The following is an 18,049-nucleotide window of genomic DNA, read 5'->3' on the forward strand; positions in this document are numbered from 1 at the left end:
AAACCCCCTTACAACACCCCTCAGGGGTCCCGACCCCCAGGTTGAGAAACACTGGTCTAAGCCAAAAGGAAAGTGTCTTCCTTCTAGGTGGAATACCAAGAATTTGGGGGCCTCAGCCACAAGAAAACTGTGTCCAAAGGAATGTGTTCTTTTTAAGGTAGGATTTTGTGGGTCTTGGTTGCAAGGAAAAGGGTGGAAGAAAGGCAGCCTTCTTCCAGCAAAGTATAGCAAGGATTTGAGGGGTCTCGGCCACAAGGAAAGGGCGTCAGAAGAAATGCCTTCCTTCTAGGTGGAATAACAAGGATTTGTGGGATGGCAGGACAGAGATCTTTGGACACAGAGTCCTTGGAGAGGGGAGAAAGGCCAAGATTTTGGGGGGTCCCAGCTGCAAGGAAGGCTTTAGAACAGTGGTTCCCAACCTTTTTTGACCAGGGACCACTTGAACAGGGACCACTTTGACCAGGGACCACTCTCCAACATTAGTACCAAAAGGGTTACAAATCAGTTTTTGATCAACTTTAGATTTGGTTTAGTTATTTGGGGTGCTGATTCAGAAAATTGCATTGGCTAGACCTCATCAGCCCTAGGTTTAGATACAGAACATGAAACTGCTGGGAGAGGTCATCCGGAGTTTTGGAGTCGGGTGCCATCTTTACGCAGATGACGCACAACTCTACTACTCTTTTCCACCTAATTCCAAGGAGGCCTCTCGGGTGTTGGACGAGTGCCTGGCCGCTGTCTATCTGGATGAGGACGAACAAGCTGAAGATCAATCCCGACAAGTCAGAGGTCCTCCTGGTCGATCGCAAACCGGACCGGGGTATAGGGTGGCTGCCTGTGTTGGACGGGGTTACACTCCCCCTGAAGCCACAGGTCCGTAGCTTGGGTGTCCTCCTGGATTCATCACTCACGCTTGAGGCTCAGGCATCGGCGGTGTCCGGGAGGGCTTTTGCACAACTGAGACTTGTGCGCCAGCTGCGTCTGTACCTCGCGAAGGCTGATCTGGCCGGAGTGGTCCATGCCTTGGTCACCTCTAGACTGGATTACTACAACGTGCTCTACGTGGGGCTGCCCTTGAAAACGGCTCGGAAATTCCAGCTGGTTCAACGGGCAGCAGCCAGGATGTTAACCGGGGCTCATTCCAGAGAGAGGTCAACCCTCCTGTTTAAGGAGCTCCACTGGCTGCCGTTTATTTTCCGAGCCCAATTTAAGGTGCAGGTGCTTACCTACAAAGCCCTGAACGGTTTGGGATCACCCTACCTGCGTGACCGTATCGCTGTCTACGAACCCACACGCTCAGTCTGGTCATCTGGAGAGGCCCTGCTCGTGGTCCCGCCCGCGTCGGAAGCGCGCTTGGTGGGGACACGGGACAGGGCCTTTTCTGTGGTGGCCCCCCGACTCTGGAATGCCCTCCCGAAAAATCTCAGACAAGCCCCTACATTGGCAGTCTTCAGAAAGGAATTGAAAACCTGGCTGTTCCGATGTGCCTTTTCAGATTAGGAACCTCCAGCACCAAATCCTAGAAGCACTTTAGTAGAACCAAGATTACTACAAACTGCACACCGCACTTATATTTACCCTACATCCCTCCTGCTACACCAGCACTTTTTAACCCAGTACCTCTACTCTGGCCGGCCCAGTTTTAATAGTGTCTGTTGTATTGTTTACTATTATTGTTTTCTGCTTAACTGTTTTTAATTTGCTTTTGGTATTGTATTGTTGTATTGTGTTTTGGGCTTCGGCCTGTGTAAGCTGCATCGAATCCCTTGGGGAGATGCTAGTGGGGTACAAATAAAGTTATAATAATAATAAGAAGAAGAAGAAGAAGAAGAACATATGCCGTCCAGTAGTTGCCATCTGCTCACCCAAAGAAAACCATATTTAATCGTCTAGAGCTGCAGACCCACACGTTGGGAACCACTGCTTTAGAAGGAAGGCAAAGTATAGGAAAGATTTGGGAGTCTCAGCCACGAGGAGAGAGATCTTCCTTTTAGGCAGACTAGCTGGGAGTTTGGGGGTCATCATTTATTCTGATGAGCCATCAGAATAAATGCCTTCTTTTTTGGGAAGATTTGGGGGTCTTGTAAGGACACGGATAGGAAAAAGGAAGAAATGCTGCCTTCTTCCAGGGAAAATAAGCAAGGATTTGGGGAGTCTCAATTGCAAGGAAAGGAGATCAGAAGAAATGTTTCCCTTCTACATGGAATAGCAAGAATTTGGGGAGTTACTTTGAAGGCAGGATGGAGAACGGAGACAGTTTGGGTGCAAGACAGTTTCTCGCTGCCTGCAATTAACATTGCCTCGTTTCTGGATTTGCCCCAAAACGGAGACTTGAGGCAGCTTGCAGGAACAGGATCCACTGCAGACAGAGGCATGTACAAAACACACAGCTCTGGAGATCTGATTTATGGAACCCCCCTTTCCCCTCCTCTTGCACCAGGGATATCCATCTTGTCTCCCATGGAGGGCCCCATCTGATTTTTATTATCGTTGCCTTCAAAAGTTGCTAAATCCATGTGAAGGCGACATGGATGGGGAGGATGCTCTTTAGTTTCTACCCAATTTGGGTCCTCAGATGTTATTGGATGTCAACTCAAGGATATGTGTTGTCAAAGGCTTTCATGTCTGGAATCATTGGGTTGCTGTGACTTTTTTGGGCTGTGTGGCCATGTTCCAGCTGCATTCTCTCCTAACATTTCGCCTGCATCTGTGGCTGGAATCCTCAGAGGTCTGTTAGAAATGAAGCAAGTGGAGTGTACATATATCTGTGGAGTGTCCAGGGTGAGAGAAAGAACCCTTGTCTGTTTGAAGCAAATGTGGATGTTACAATTAGCAAGCTTGAATAGCATTTAGCCATGGTCATTGTGTTAAACTACATCACCGGTGGAACCTCACTCTGTGAAGACTGTGTGTTGACCAGTTGTGCACTGACCTCCACACATTAAAAAACCCCACACAGGCGTCTTCCAAAGAAAATAGAAAAACAAACCAACAAAAGTCCCATGGCGATCAGCGAGTGGCGACGGGGGCAGGGCTGTGAAATCTGGAAGCTCTGCTCACCCCACATGGGGAGGGGGCTAGAAAAGATGCCCTAAACATAGTCTGCCTCTCTTTTCCCTGACCGGACTGCTTCGTCCAGTGGGGTCACCACCCTGCGGCCAAAAAAGAAAAATGAACTTCGGTACGTGGAACGTACGGACACTGATGGACAACAGTGACAGTGAACGCTCTGAACGCAGAACTGCCATCATTGCAAGGGAGCTGGGACGCTTTAACATCGACATAGCAGCCCTTCAAGAGACCCGGAGAGCGGGAGAAGGACAGCTGAAGGAAGAAAAAGGAGGCTACACCTTCTTCTGGAAGGGACTGCCCGAAGAAGACCAAAGAATGCACGGAGTTGGGTTTGCTATAAGAAATGATCTGATGAAACATCTGTCCGAAGCACCCACTGGCATCAACGAACGACTCTCCACCCTCCGAATTGATCTTGCCAAAAACCAACAGGCAACCATCATAAGTGCCTATGCACCAACACTAGATGCTGATGAAGACAAAATCATCCTCCTGGGGACTTCAATGCAAGAGTCGGGCGAGACTTCGACCTGTGGCCAGGCACCATAGGAAAAGACGGGGTTGGAAACAGCAACTCGAATGGCATCCTGCTTCTCACTAAATGTGCGGAGCACAACCTTGTCATCACCAACACGCTCTTCCGCCAGAAAAACAAGTTCAAGACATCATGGAAGCACCCCCGGTCAAAGCACTGGCACCTCTAAGACTATGTAATCACAAGCGCCAGAGATATGACAGTCGACAGGTGCTGACGACTGCTGGACTGACCACAGGCTAATCCGATCCACGATGGCTATCAAGATCGCCCCCAAGCGTAGACTCCAAGGAAGAAAGACAAGGTGCAAAATGAACACCCAAGCCCTTCAGGAGCCCTCCAGACAAGCCCATCTCCAAACAGCACTCAAGGACCATCTACCCAGAGTACACCCCGAAAATGTTGAGGAACATTGGAACAAACTGAAGACCTCCATCATCCAAGCCTGCGAAGAAACTATTGGATACAAAGCCAAGAAACATCAAGAGATCCAACAGCTAATTGACAAGAACAGGAAAGCCTCCCAAACATGGCAGAGAGACATCAACTGTGCTGCTAAGAAAAAGATCTACGCCAGTGCAAAAGCTGAGGTCCAAAGAAGGACAAGAGAACTCAAGAACATCTGGTGGACAAAGAAGCCTGAAGAAATCCAACAACTGGCAGATACCCATAATGCTCAAGGATTTTTCAAAGCCACAAGATCATCTATGGACCAAGAAACCATGGCATACAGCCTCTACGCTCATCAGACGGAACCAAACTTCTGAAGGACCAAAAGTCAATTGCACTACGTTGGAAAGAACACTACCAAAGCCTCCTAAACTGCAGCTCCAATGTGGCCGAAGAGGTCCTCTCACAAATCCCGCAACAACAAACCAGGGATGAGCTTGCAGCACTGCCTAGTTTGGAAGAAGTCAGCAATGCCATCAACCAACAAAAGAATAACAAAGCCAGCGGACCGGATGGGATCCCTGCTGAAATCTTTAAAGAGAGAGGACCTGAGCTGACACACCAACTCCACCAGCTCATAGAAAAAGTGTGGGTGACTGAGAAAATCCCAGCAGACTTCAAGGATGCCACCATCATCACCCTCTTCAAAAAAGGGGAAAGAACAGACTGCGGAAACTATCGAGGTATCTCCCTTCTAACCTCCACTGGGAAAATCCTCGCAAGAATCCTTGCAAACCCCTCTCAGAAGACACCCTCCCAGAATCCCAAAACGGCTTCCGCCCCTCCAGAGGAACCGTGGACATGATCTTCACTGCACGACAGCTCCAAGAAAAATGCAGAGAACAAAATCAACCTCTATACATGGCATTCATCGACCTTGCAAAAGCATTCGACACAGTGAATCGCAGCGCTCTCTGGACTATCCTCCAAAAAATCGGGTGCCCAAGCAAATTGTGAACATCCTGCGGCTCCTCCATGATGACATGATGGCAACAGTCTTGGACAGCAATGGCTCCCAAAGTGACCCATTTAAGGTGGAATCGGGTGGCAAACAGGGATGTGTTATTGCCCCAACCTTATTCTCCATCTTCATCGCTATGATACTTCACCTTGTTGATGGGAAGCTTCCCACTGGAGTGGAAATCCTCTATCGGACAAATGGGAAGCTGTTTAACCTCAGCAGACTGAAAGCCAAAACCAAAGTTACAACAACATCTGTTATAGAACTCCAGTATGCTGATGACAATGTCGTCTGTGCGCATACAGAAGAAGATCTACAAGCCACTCTCAACACGTTTGCAGAAGCATACACGAAGCTTGGCCTGTCACTGAACATCGAGAAAACCAAAGGGCTCTTCCAGAAGTCACCGGCCAATCCCTCTCCAACACCAGAGATACGGCTTAATGGTGTAACATTAGAAAATGTTGATCATTTCCGCTACCTTGGCAGCCACCTCTCCACCAAAGTCAATATCGACGCCGAAATACAACACCGCCTGAGCTCTGCGAGTGCAGCATTTTCCCGAATGAAGCAGAGAGTGTTTGAGGACCGGGACATCCGTAGGGATTCCAAGGTGCTTGTCTATAAAGCTATTGTCTTCCCAACCCTGCTGTATGCCTGTGAAACGTGGACTGTCTACAGACGTCACATGCAGCTCCTGGAATGATTCCATCAGCGCTTCCTCCGGAAAATCCTGCAAATCTCCTGGGAAGACAAGCGGACAAATGTCAGTGTGCTGGAAGAAGCAAAGACCACCAGCATTGAAGCGATGGTCCTCCAACATCAACTCCGCTGGGCCGGCCACGTTGTCCGGATGCCTGACCACTGTCTCCCAAAGCAGTTGCTCTACTCTGAACTTAAGAACGGAAAACAGAACGTTGGTAGACGGGGAAAGAGATTTAAAGATGGGCTCAAAGCCAACCTTAAAAACTCTGGCATAGACACTGAGAACTGGGAAGCCCTGGCCCTTGAGCGCTCCAGCTGGAGGTCAGCTGTGACCAGCAGTGCTGCAGAATTCGAGGAGGCATGAGTGGAGGGTGAAAGAGAGAAACATGCCAGGAGGAAGACGCGTCAAGCCAACCCCAACCGGGACCGCCTTCCACCTGGAAACCAATGCCCTCACTGCGGAAGAAGATGCAGAGCAAGAATAGGGCTCCACAGCCACATACGGACCCACAAGATGATGGAAGAGTAAGATGATGGAAGACCATCTTACTCGTCCAACGAGGGATCGCCTAAGTAAGTAAGAGGGGCAATGAAGCTGCAATCAGTGAGGGTATCTGCATGGAGGTAAACTGGTCTTTGTTGCCTGGAGGCACCCTCTGTTTGGGAGGTGTTAACTGGCACTTGATTGTTTGCTGTCTGGAGTTGCTCAGTTTCTGAATGGTGTCCCTTAGATTCTGGTGTTTGTTTTTTTAATCTGGTTACCAGTATTAAAAAAAACACCAGAATCAAGGCAGTAAATAAGGAACACCACTCAGAAACAGGGGAACTCCAGGAAGCAAACAATCAAGTGCCAGTTAACACCTCCCAAACAGAGGATGCCTCTAGGCAACAGCAGCAAAGTTACCTCCATGCAACCCCCACTGATTGAATTTACAGCTTCATGTCTACTCAGTGCTATTCAACCTTGCTAATTGCAACATTCACACTTGCTTCAAACAAACAAGGGTTCTTTCTCCCACCATGGACATTCCTGATATATATACACACACTCCACTTGCCTCATATCCAACAGACCTCTGAGGGTGCCATTAGCCACAGATCTGGCGAAATGTCAGGAGAGAATGCAGCTGGAACATTGCCATACAGTCCGAAAAACTCCCAGCAACCTATTGTCATGAATGCTTTTCAAACATTAAAAAGGTTCTTTTATTCCATTGCCAGTGAGACAGGTTGCATTATTAGGCACTTTCAGAGAAAGAAAGTAGATATACAGAGTATAACTACATTGGTTACACAAAGAAAAAAATGGGGGGGGGGGAGCATTCACAGACATATAAACATTTACTCTCCTTGCATACATTACTATCCCTTCTTCCTTCTACTGGAGAAGAGAACCAAACATGGGCCAGACTGCGTACCCTACAAATCTGCCATTCTGCGAATACATCATCTTCTCCATCCCTTGGAAAAAGCAGCGGGTGTACAGAACCTGCACTCCTGCAGATCTGAAAAACTTTTGGATAATAAAAAGGTCTCTTATATTGTATATTTCTTGCTGTTTTTGTTCCAAAAAGTTGTAAATTACTAACAGGTTGTTTTGCAGCTAAAACATGCTGACTCCATCAGTTCCAGACAGATGTTGGCTTGTCTTCCTTAACTGACGTGGGTTTAGGTTAGGAGCATTGTTTGACTTCCTTAACTTGAAATAATCATTGTTCTTTGACTATGTAAACATGTTGTTTTCATCCAAGTGTTAATCATTGTCTCTGGTCATGTCAGCAGTTTATGAATCGTTCACCTCCTTTTGTGGTTTTCCAGGCTTCATTCTCAGAATGATATCTTCAACCAAAGAGAGTGAGAAAATGGATCAAAATGTTGAAGAGCAGGCATGGGCAAACTTCATCCCTCCAGGTATTTTGGACTTCAGTTCCCACAACTCCCAACAGCCTACCGGCTGTTCAGAATTGTGGGAGCTGAAGTCCAAAACACCTAGAGGGATGAAGTTTGCCCATGCCTGCTCAAGAGGGTCACTGAATGCTGATGGTATCCAAAATCAGCTCAAAGAGGCAGGGGAATGTACCAGGAACTGATTGGATGTGATGATAGACGATGTTTCTCCTCTTCTCACAGGTTCTCTGCCCTGCACCACGCCGCCCTCAATGGCAACACAGAGCTCCTCTCACTGCTGTTGGAGGCCCAGGCGGCTGTGGACATCAAGGACAATAAAGGCAAGAAGTGGCAGGGAGGATGGCCCTAGAGACACACACGTGCATGGAGGCATAGGCGTGTCTATCTGCATCTGTGTGTATATATCGCTATAGATAGATGTATAATATATGGATCTGGATATACATATAGATGAAGATATAGATTTGCATGATGGATAGGCATACATAGGCATACACTATGGATATAGACATGGATACTGATATGGATACACTATGGATATGGGTGTTGGTATGGGTACAATAAAGATACAGATAAGGATTTGGATGCAGTATGGATATTGATATGGATACAGATACAATATGAATATGGATCTAATATGGATATGATATGGATTCAATATGGATATAGATATTGATTTTCATATGGATACACTATGGATCTGGATAAAGATATAGAGATGAATATGGATGTAATATGAATATATAATATGGATATAATATTGATATGGTTATTGATATGTTTTTATATGGATACAATATTGAGTTGGATATAGATATGGATAAAGATATTATATGAATATGGATACAATTTGAATATGGATAAAGTATAAATTTGGATAAAGATATAGATATAGATATAGATACAATATGGAAAGAGATACAATATGGATATGAATTATACATATTATATTCATATCCATATTGTATCTCTATCCATATTGTATCTATATCTATATCTATATCTTTATCCAAATTTATACTTTATCCATATTCAAATTGTATAGATATGATATGGATACAATATGGATATGGATAATTATATGGATACAAAATGGATATAATACAATATGGATATGGATAAAAAGATATGTGGATATGAATCTGGGTACGATATGGATCTGGATAAAGATATAGATATGGATATGGGTACAATATGGATATGAGTATGGATCTGGATATAGATACTTGTGTGCCAGTTGCGCCCGTACCTTGGGAAGTCTGACTTGGCCACGGTAGTCCACGCTCTGGTTACATCCCGGATTGATTACTGCAACGCGCTCTACATGGGGTTGCCCTTGAAGACTGCCCGGAAGCTTCAGATGGTCCAGCGCTCGGCAGCCAGGTTGCTAATGGGAGCGGCACTCAGGGAGCATACCACTTCTCTGTTGAGCCAGCTCCACTGGCTGCCAATCCGCTACCGGGCACAATTCAAGGTGCTGGCTTTAGCCTATAAAGCCCTAAACGGTTCTGGCCCCACTTACCTCTGAACGCATGTCCACCTATGAACCGACTAGAACATTAAGATCGTCTGGGGAGGCCCTGCTCTCGGTCCCGCCTGCATCACAGGCGCGCTTGGCGGGGACGAGAGACAGGGCCTTCTCAGTGGTGGCCCCTCGGCTATGGAATGCCTTACCGGCAGACATCAGACAGGCATCTTCGTTGCTGGCGTTTCGGAGAAAGGTTAAGACCTGGCTTTATGAACAAGCATTTGGTTAACCAGTGCAACCAATCAAAGGAAGACGGTAAATGGAACATAGGAATGGCACAAGGATTATGAGAACGGATCTTATTTCAACTGAGGCGTTATGTTTTGTTTTGTTGACTTGTCTTGTTTCGATTGTTAATTGTTGTGGATTGATGCTGTTGATCCTGTTTGTTACATTGTTATGTTTTAATTGCACTGACATTGTTTGATAAATTGTACCATGTAAACCGCATTGAGTCGCCTGTTTGGGCTGAAAAATGCGGTATAGAAATAAAGCAAATAAATAAATAAATAAATAAATAAATAAATAAATAAATAAATGATATGGATATAATATGGATATGAACACAATATGGACCTGGATAAAGATACAAATATGGATATAGATATGATATGGATCTGGATAAAGATATAGATATGGATACAATATGGATATGGATCTGATATAGATATGGGTATAGATGTAGATATCCACACCTACATATATATGGCTGTCCTCTGCTTTTGCATGGTGCTGTCCCATCTTAGAATGGCATGTGGTGGGAAACTGCTCTGTCTTCTCTGCTCACCATTTGCCCCTTTTCCGCCCAGGGATGCGTCCCTTGCATTACGCAGCCTGGCAGGGCAAGAAGGAGCCCATGAAGCTGGTGCTGAAGGCCGGTTCCTCAGTGAACATCCCCTCTGACGAGGGGCAGATCCCGTTGCACTTGGCAGCTCAGCACGGCCATTACGATGTGGTGAGTGGCCCACGGAAGCGGTACAAAGTGAACTCAAGCCTTGCACAGACCGGCAGAACAGAGACGTAGAAGACACCGCAGGGCTCCCATCGCACACTCAAACACAGGTATGGTTTGCAGAAACCATATTTGTGTTTGAGTAGTAGGTTAAAGGTGCAAAGTATATACAATATAATAGAAATAATAACATTGCAATGTAATAATACAAATATATTATATATAATATTAATAATGTTGTAGTATAATATATACACTACACTACTAGTATATTATACTATTAGTATTATATAATATATTGTATAATATATATACAATATATTATATAATACTAATAGTGTAATATACTGGTAGTGTACTATATATATTGTGGTATAATAATATAATACTATTAAAATATTACAAAACATTGTTAAATATTATTACAAAGCACTATAAAATATTATTGTTATTCCAAAACACTATTAAAATATTTCTATTCTTATTACAAAACTCTATGAAATTATTATTATTGCTAATATAAACACTATTATGGGGATCTTACTATATGCACAAATGTTCTAGTCCTCAATGAGAAAGGGTGTTACAACATATTAAAAAATGTGCAATGGTCAGAATCCCATAACTGCAGAAATTTATTTACTCTATTTGTATTCCGCCTTTTTCTACCTCGAGGGGGACTCAAAGCGGCTTTACATATGGCAACTATTCAATGCCTTTGGACAACAAATAGTTAAAATACAGTTAAGTTAAAAAATTAAAATTAAATGCACGTTAAAACATATAAAACATTGCATTCACTGTTAAAAACACACCATCCTCAATCATATTCCCAGAAACCCCATCTCTCTTGGCATTTTCTAGGTCCTCCAGGTAATTCTATGGTATGCTTTCCTTGGATGAATTTCTATTAGGTGACCTAGAAAAGTCAATGGTTGCAAGTACATAAATTAGGCTGCGGAATCGAAGTAGTGGGGTCCTGCTTTTGGACCATGGGCGCCATACGTGTCTACCGCTAACAACCTGTTGTTTCTCTATTTGCCTCTTCTCTCGGACAGTCGGAGATGCTTCTCCAACATCAGTCCAATCCATGCATTTTGGACAATTCTGGAAAGACGCCGCTAGACTTGGCCTGCGAATTTGGGCGCGTTGGGGTAAGTCCAGGGAAATGGGGGTGCCATATGGATCGAGGGCATACATAGCCTACCCATTAAAGCCTACCTTGGATTATATTTTTTTCGTGTGAGAAGTGACTTGAGAAACTGCACTAGTTTTCAATGAGAAGCTACTTGGATTATAATGGGAGGTGGGAGGTAATTTCTGTTTCTCCATCTCTTGCAGGTGGTGCAGCTGCTCCTCAACAGCAACATGTGCGCAGCCCTCCTTGAACCCAAACCCGGGGACATCACCGATCCCAACGGCACCAGCCCCTTGCATTTGGCAGCTAAGAATGGACACATTGACATCATCCGGTGCGTCCCTTCACCTCTGGCGGAGGAAGGAGCGGAGTGGGCAAAGGCCCTGTGTGCCGCATGTGGGGGAGGGAGGGGCCCAGGCTTTGTAAATTCCATCCTACATTTCTTTCAGTCTAAGACACACTCCCCCCCCCCCCCCGCTCCCTCAACATGTAAGAATGCGGTGTGAATTGCAGATGTGTTTTTATTGTTGTTCTTGGTCCTGAGATGAGGGTGCGCCTTACAGTTGGTGTCTTATAATGGAAGAACTACAGTATCTATCCATCTATCTGTCCATAAACCCATGCATCATCCAGTCAACCATGCATATATCTGTCCACAAATCTATCTATCCATCCATCCATCCATCCATCCATCCATCCATCCATCTATAAATCTGTTCATGAGTCTGTCTATCTTTCTCTTTCTATCTCTCCAACCATGAATCTGTCTGTCTGACCATCTCTCCATCCATTCATAAACTTCTCTCTCTCTCCCTCCCTCCCTCCCTCCCTCCTTCCCTCCCTCCATCCATCCATCCATCAAGCTATCCATTTATCCATCCATCCATTCATGAATCTGTCCATGAATCAATCTGTCTGTCCATCCATCCATCCATGAATCTGTCCATGAATCTGTCTGTCTGTCTGTCTGTCCGTCAGTCAGTCAGTCAGTCAGTCCATCCATCCACCCACCCACCAACCCATCCATCCATCCATTTATTATTTATTTATTTGGAAAATTTCTATATCGCCTTTCTTCAAAGACTCAAGGCAGTTTACAACAGCAGTTAAACATAAATGTAAAATCATCCATCCATCCTGTCTTTCCTCCTTTCTGTCTGTCTGTCTGTCTGTCTGTCATCCATTTATCCATAAATCCATCCATCCATCTCTCTCGGAGGTGCACCCCCCCCCCCCAATATAAACATCTCTAAAAATGGGATGCATCTTGGAATTGCATGTGTATATCTGATGTATTTTTGTTGCTCATTGGACGTGTTTTACAATTGATGGCCTCTTAGCATGGAAGAAATGAACTCTCAATCCAGAAATCTTTAAACACATCTAGGGGATTCTTTGGGACTTGGCTTTGCTTGGGTGTCATAGTCACTGGGCAAGTGACCATTCTGGCTTAGAAAGATTAAGTGCATTTCTTCAATTGTAAGATGCCATTGATTGTAAAATGCAGAATAAAATAATAATGATGTTCCTTGGGGGAAAAATAATCCTTCATCGCTTTGCTGCTTTCCTTGATGGAGCGGTACTAATTCTACTGCCCTGGGCACACAATAGCAAACAACCATCATTATTTGCTACTGTTATTTGTTAAGGAGTAATAGTAGTAGTAGTAGTAGTAGTAGTAGTTGCTATTCCTCCTTGGAGAGAAGGGAATACTGCACAGTAATAGGCCTAATCCTTGCCTTGTGTTCCCTTTGCCACCAGCCTCCTCCTCCAAGCTGGGATTGACATCAACCGGCAAACCAAGGCCGGCACTGCTTTGCACGAAGCGGCCCTTTGTGGCAAGACGGAGGTGGTGCGGCTCCTCCTGGACGTAAGTGGCCCCATCGACCCTGGACGTAAGTGGCCCCATCGGCTCCACGGATCTGGAGATACCATCCCAACATCACCCTCATTCCCAGTTTCACCATTCACCACCAGTAAGGTTTTGGAGTCATTCCTAATCTGGATACCGTCTAGCCATCTGATAATCGGTTGGATATGTTTCATTGGATAACACAAACCTTTCCTTCTACAACAGGCATGGGGAAACTTGAGCTCTCCGGGTGTTTTGGACTTCAACTCCCACCATTCCTAACAGCTTAAGCAGCTGAGGGGGAAAGAAAGGGTCCTGAAGCTGTTAGGAATGGTGGGAGTTGAAGTCCAAAACACATGGAGGGCCCAAGTTTGCCCATGTCTGATCTAATCCCAAAGCCTTCTTTGGAGGCTTTGAAAACAGAGGCTGGATGGCCATCCATCAAGAGTGCTTTGATTGTGCTTTTCCTGCATAAACGCAGAAAGGGGGTTGGACTAGATGCTCTTTGGGGGTCTCTTCTAAGTTATGAGTCATAATTTCCTCTTTTCAGGCTCAATTTTCTTTCTTTTTTTGCAGAGCGGAATCAATGCTCACATCCGGAACACTTACAGCCAGACAGCGCTGGACATCGTCAACCAATTCACAGCCACCCAAGCCAGCAAGGAGATCAAGCAGATGCTAAGAGGTGAGGACTGCAACTCCCATCATCCACAGTATACTTTGAGGAGTGATTGGAGGTCCAGTTTCCCCACATCTGGGGAGAAATGCAGGCTGCCCTGTTTCAATGACTGAAAGAGAAAGACGGATGTTGACCAGAAGGATGGGTTATAACGCTTCTATGGAGCTCTGTCTCTATCTAGTGTTGTATAAACTACATTGCTCTACCTCTGACTCATTCATTACGTTCCACGATTTCTGTGCCTGGGTTGTAAATGTCATGTCTTAATTGGTTCTGTCATAAAAACATGCCTGTTGTAACCATTGTTGACAGTTTCCCATCCAAATCATAACCAGGGCAGACCCTGCTTAGCTTCCAAGAGCAGGTGGGATTTGGTGCCTGTGGGGCATTTCGGGTGATAGGAAACCATGAATCCCAACGGTTGGCGCTTTCTCCTCTTTCTGCCCAGATGCCTCTGCTGCTCTGCAGGTCCGGGCCGTCAAGGATTACTGTAACAACTACGACTTGACCAGCCTCAATGTGAAAGCTGGGGACATCATTACGGTGAGTCTGCCCCAGTGCCATTTCCATCCCAGGTAGGTAGCTTTGGGCATCAAACCACAGACAGGCTGGAAACTACCCCCAAAAGCATGGGTTGGAAATACCAGGTAGAAATGAATGGCTGCCATGCTCTCCACTGCGTAACTCCATGCGTCCTTAGCAATATCATGGCTCAGTCTTAAAAGCAGCAATTCTAAGATCTAATTTTGCTAAGTCTCTTGTTGGAAGGAGACCAACCAGTCGACTTGCTATCATGAGTTTTGAATTATATTCTATTGCCATTATATGATAATCCTGCATCTGTGTTTGGTGTAAGTTTTTTAAATATATATTTGTGTTTTTATCTTATGTAATTAATTGTATATAGTTGATGTTCATTTGTTTTTGAATTTGTTGTATCCAACCTCAGAAGAGGCGGGTATTAAATAAATTGTATATTATTATTGGAGCAAAGGATCACCGCCTTGTTGTGGCGCTGGAGCTTGAGCACCTCAATGATGTCATGAGCGAAACCGTGAAGGGCCACCCAAGACGGGACGGTCGTGGCAGAGAGGTCAGACCAAGCGTGATCCCTGGGGAAGGCAATGGCAAACCACCCCAGTATCCTTGCCAAGAAAACTAAATGGACCAGTACAACCAGAGATATGTCGGTATGCCATTGGAAGATGGGACTCCCAGGTCGGAAGATGGCCAAAATGCTACTGGGGAGGAGCAGAGGATAAGTTCAACTAGCCCCAGATGTGATGACGCAGCTAGCTCAAAGCCGAAAGGAAGACTAGCGGCCGACGGTACTGGAGGTGAATGACGAATCCGATGCTCTAAAGATCAACACACCATAGGAACCTGGAATGTAAGATCTATGAGCCAGGGCAAATTGGATGTTGTTATTGGTGAGATGTCAAGACTAAAGATAGACATTCTGGGGGTCAGCGAACTGAAATGGACTGGAATGGGCCACTTCACATCAGATGACCACCAGATCTACTACTGCGGATAAGAGGAACATTGAAGAAATGGAGTAGCCTTCATAATTAATGAGAAATTCACTAAAGCAGTGCTTGGATACAACCCAAAAAATGACAGAATGATCTCAATTCGAGTGCAAGGAAAGCCTTTCAACATTACAGTGATCCAAATATACGCCCCAACCACAGCTGCTGAAGAAGCAGAAGTAGATCAGTTCTATGAGGATCTGCAGGACCTCCTGGATAATACACCAAAAAGAGACATTATTTTCATTACAGGAGACTGGAATGCCAAGGTGGGAAGTCAAATGACATCTGGGATCACAGGCAAGCATGGTCTGGGAGAAGAAATGAAGCGGGACGCAGGCTGATAGAATTTTGCCAGGAAAACTCGCTGTGTATAACAAACACTCTCTTCCAACAACCTAAAAGACGGCTTTATACATGGACTTCACCAGACAGTCAACACCGAAATCAGATTGACTACATCCTTTGAAGCCAAAAGTGGCGAACATCTATCCAGTCAGTGAAAACAAGACCTGGGGCTGACTGTAGCTCAGGTCACGAACTTCTTATTGCTCAATTTAGAATAAAACTAAAGAGATCAGGGAAAATACACAGACCAGTTAGATATGATCTCACTAACATTCCTAGTGAATATACAGTGGAAGTGAAGAACAGATTTGAAGGACTAGATTTAGTAAACAGAGTCCCAGAAGAACTATGGACAGAAGTCCGAGACATTGTTCAGGAGACGGCAACAAAGTACGTTCCAAAGAAAAAGAAAACCAAGAAGGCAAAATGGTTGTCTGCTGAGACACTGGAACTAGCCCAAGAAAGGAGGAAAGCAAAAGGAAACAGTGATAAGGGGAGATATGCCCAGTTAAATGCGCAATTCCAGAGGTTAGCCAGAAGAGATAAGGAACTATTTTTAAATAAGCAATGCATGGAAGTGGAAGAAGACAACAAAATAGGAAGGACACGAGACCTCTTCCAGAAAATTAGAAACACTGGAGGTAAATTTCAGGCAAAAATTGGTATGATAAGAAACAAAGATGGCAGGGACTTAACAGAAGCTGAAGAGATCAAGAGAAGGTGGCGAGACTATACAGAAGATTTGTATAGGAAGGATAATAATATCGAGGATAGTTCTGACAGTGTGGTGAATGAATTAAAACCAGACATCCTGAGGAGTGAGGTTGAATGGGCCTTAAGAAGCATTGCTAACAACAAGGCAGCAGGAGACGACGGGATCCCAGCTGAACTGTTTAAAATCTTAAAAGATGATGCTGTCAAGGTGATGCATGCCATATACCAGCAAATATGGAAAACATAAGAATGGCCATCAGACTGGAAAAAAATCAACTTATATCCCCATACCAAAAAAGGGAAATGCGAAAGACTGCTCAAACTTCCGTACAGTGGCCCTTATTTCTCATGCCAGTAAGGTAATGCTCAAGATCCTGCAAGGAAGACTTCAGCAATACATGGAGCAAGAGTTGCGAGATGTTCAAGCTGGGTTTAGAAAAGGCAGAGGAACGAGAGACCAGATTGCCAATATCCGCTGGATAATAGAGAAAGGCAGGGAGTTTCAGAAAAACATCTATTTCTGCTTCATTGACTATTCTAAAGCCTTTGACTGTGTGGATCATAATAAATTGTGGCAAGTTCTTGGTGGGATGGGCATCCCAAGCCACCTTGTCTCTCTCCTGAGGAATCTGTACAAGGACCAAGTAGCAACAGTAAGAACTGACCACGGAACAACAGAATGGTTCAAGATTGGGAAAGGCGTACGGCAAGGCTGCATCCTCTCACCCAACCTCTTTAACTTGTATGCAAAACACATCATGCGATGTGCGGGGCTTGATGAATGCAAAGCTGGGGTGAAAATTGCTGGAAGAAACATTAACAACCTCAGATATGCAGATGACACCACTCTGATGGCCGAAAGCGAGGAGGAGCTGAGAAGCCTTCTAATCAAGGTGAAAGAAGAAAGTGCAAAAACTGGGTTGCAGCTAAACATCAAAAAAACCAAGATTATGGCAACAAGAATGATTGACAACTGGCAAATAGAGGGAGAAAATGTGGAGGCCGTGACAGACTTTGTATTTCTAGGCGCAAAGATTACTGCAGATGCAGACTGTGGCCAGGAAATCAGAAGACGCTTACTTCTTGGGAGGAGAGCAATGTCCAGTCTCGATAAAATAGTAAAGAGTAGAGACATCAGACTGGCAACAAAGATCCGCCTGGTCAAAGCCATGGTATTCCCTGTAGTAACCTACGGATGTGAGAGCTGGACCTTAGGGAAGGCTGAACGAAGGAAGAGAGATGCTTTTGAACGGTGGTGTTGGAGGAAAGTTCTGAGAGTGCCTTGGACTGCGAGAAGATCCAACCAGTCCATCCTCCAGGAAATAAAACCCGACTGCTCATTGGAGGGAAGGATACTAGAGACAAAGTTGAAGTACTTTGGCCACATCATGAGGAGACAGCAAAGCCTAGAGAAGACAATTATGCTGGGGAAAGTGGAAGGAAAAAGGAAGAGGGGCCGACCAAGGGCAAGATGGATGGATGGCATCCTTGAAGTGACTGGACTGACCTTGAAGGAGCTGGGGGTGGTGACGGCCGACAGGGAGCTCTGGCGTGGGCTGGTCCGTGAGGTCACGAAGAGTTGGAGACGACTGAACGAATGAACAACAACATTGGATTATAATTAATAGATTCAATATATTATTATTATTATTATTGTTATTATTATTGGGTTATT

The 18,049-nt window shown here is 44.9% G+C and overlaps 1 protein-coding gene across 2 annotated transcripts in view; it reads left to right on the forward strand.

Annotated features, from left to right (window-relative positions):
• LOC137094705 (caskin-1-like) overlaps positions 1 to 18,049 on the forward strand; it is a 223,643-nt gene that overhangs the window by 179,582 nt on the left and 26,012 nt on the right. For both annotated transcript variants that reach the window (XM_067462172.1, XM_067462173.1), the window contains exons 3-9: positions 7,854 to 7,951; positions 9,969 to 10,114; positions 11,170 to 11,265; positions 11,453 to 11,583; positions 13,011 to 13,119; positions 13,678 to 13,786; positions 14,229 to 14,323. In XM_067462172.1, coding sequence (XP_067318273.1) covers positions 7,854 to 7,951; positions 9,969 to 10,114; positions 11,170 to 11,265; positions 11,453 to 11,583; positions 13,011 to 13,119; positions 13,678 to 13,786; positions 14,229 to 14,323 — 784 coding nt within the window. The remainder of the gene's footprint in view (positions 1 to 7,853; positions 7,952 to 9,968; positions 10,115 to 11,169; positions 11,266 to 11,452; positions 11,584 to 13,010; positions 13,120 to 13,677; positions 13,787 to 14,228; positions 14,324 to 18,049) is intronic.

The sequence above is a fragment of the Anolis sagrei genome, chromosome Y (genome assembly GCF_037176765.1).
Source record: "Anolis sagrei isolate rAnoSag1 chromosome Y, rAnoSag1.mat, whole genome shotgun sequence".
In the NCBI taxonomy this organism is placed as follows: Eukaryota; Metazoa; Chordata; class Lepidosauria; order Squamata; family Dactyloidae; genus Anolis; species Anolis sagrei.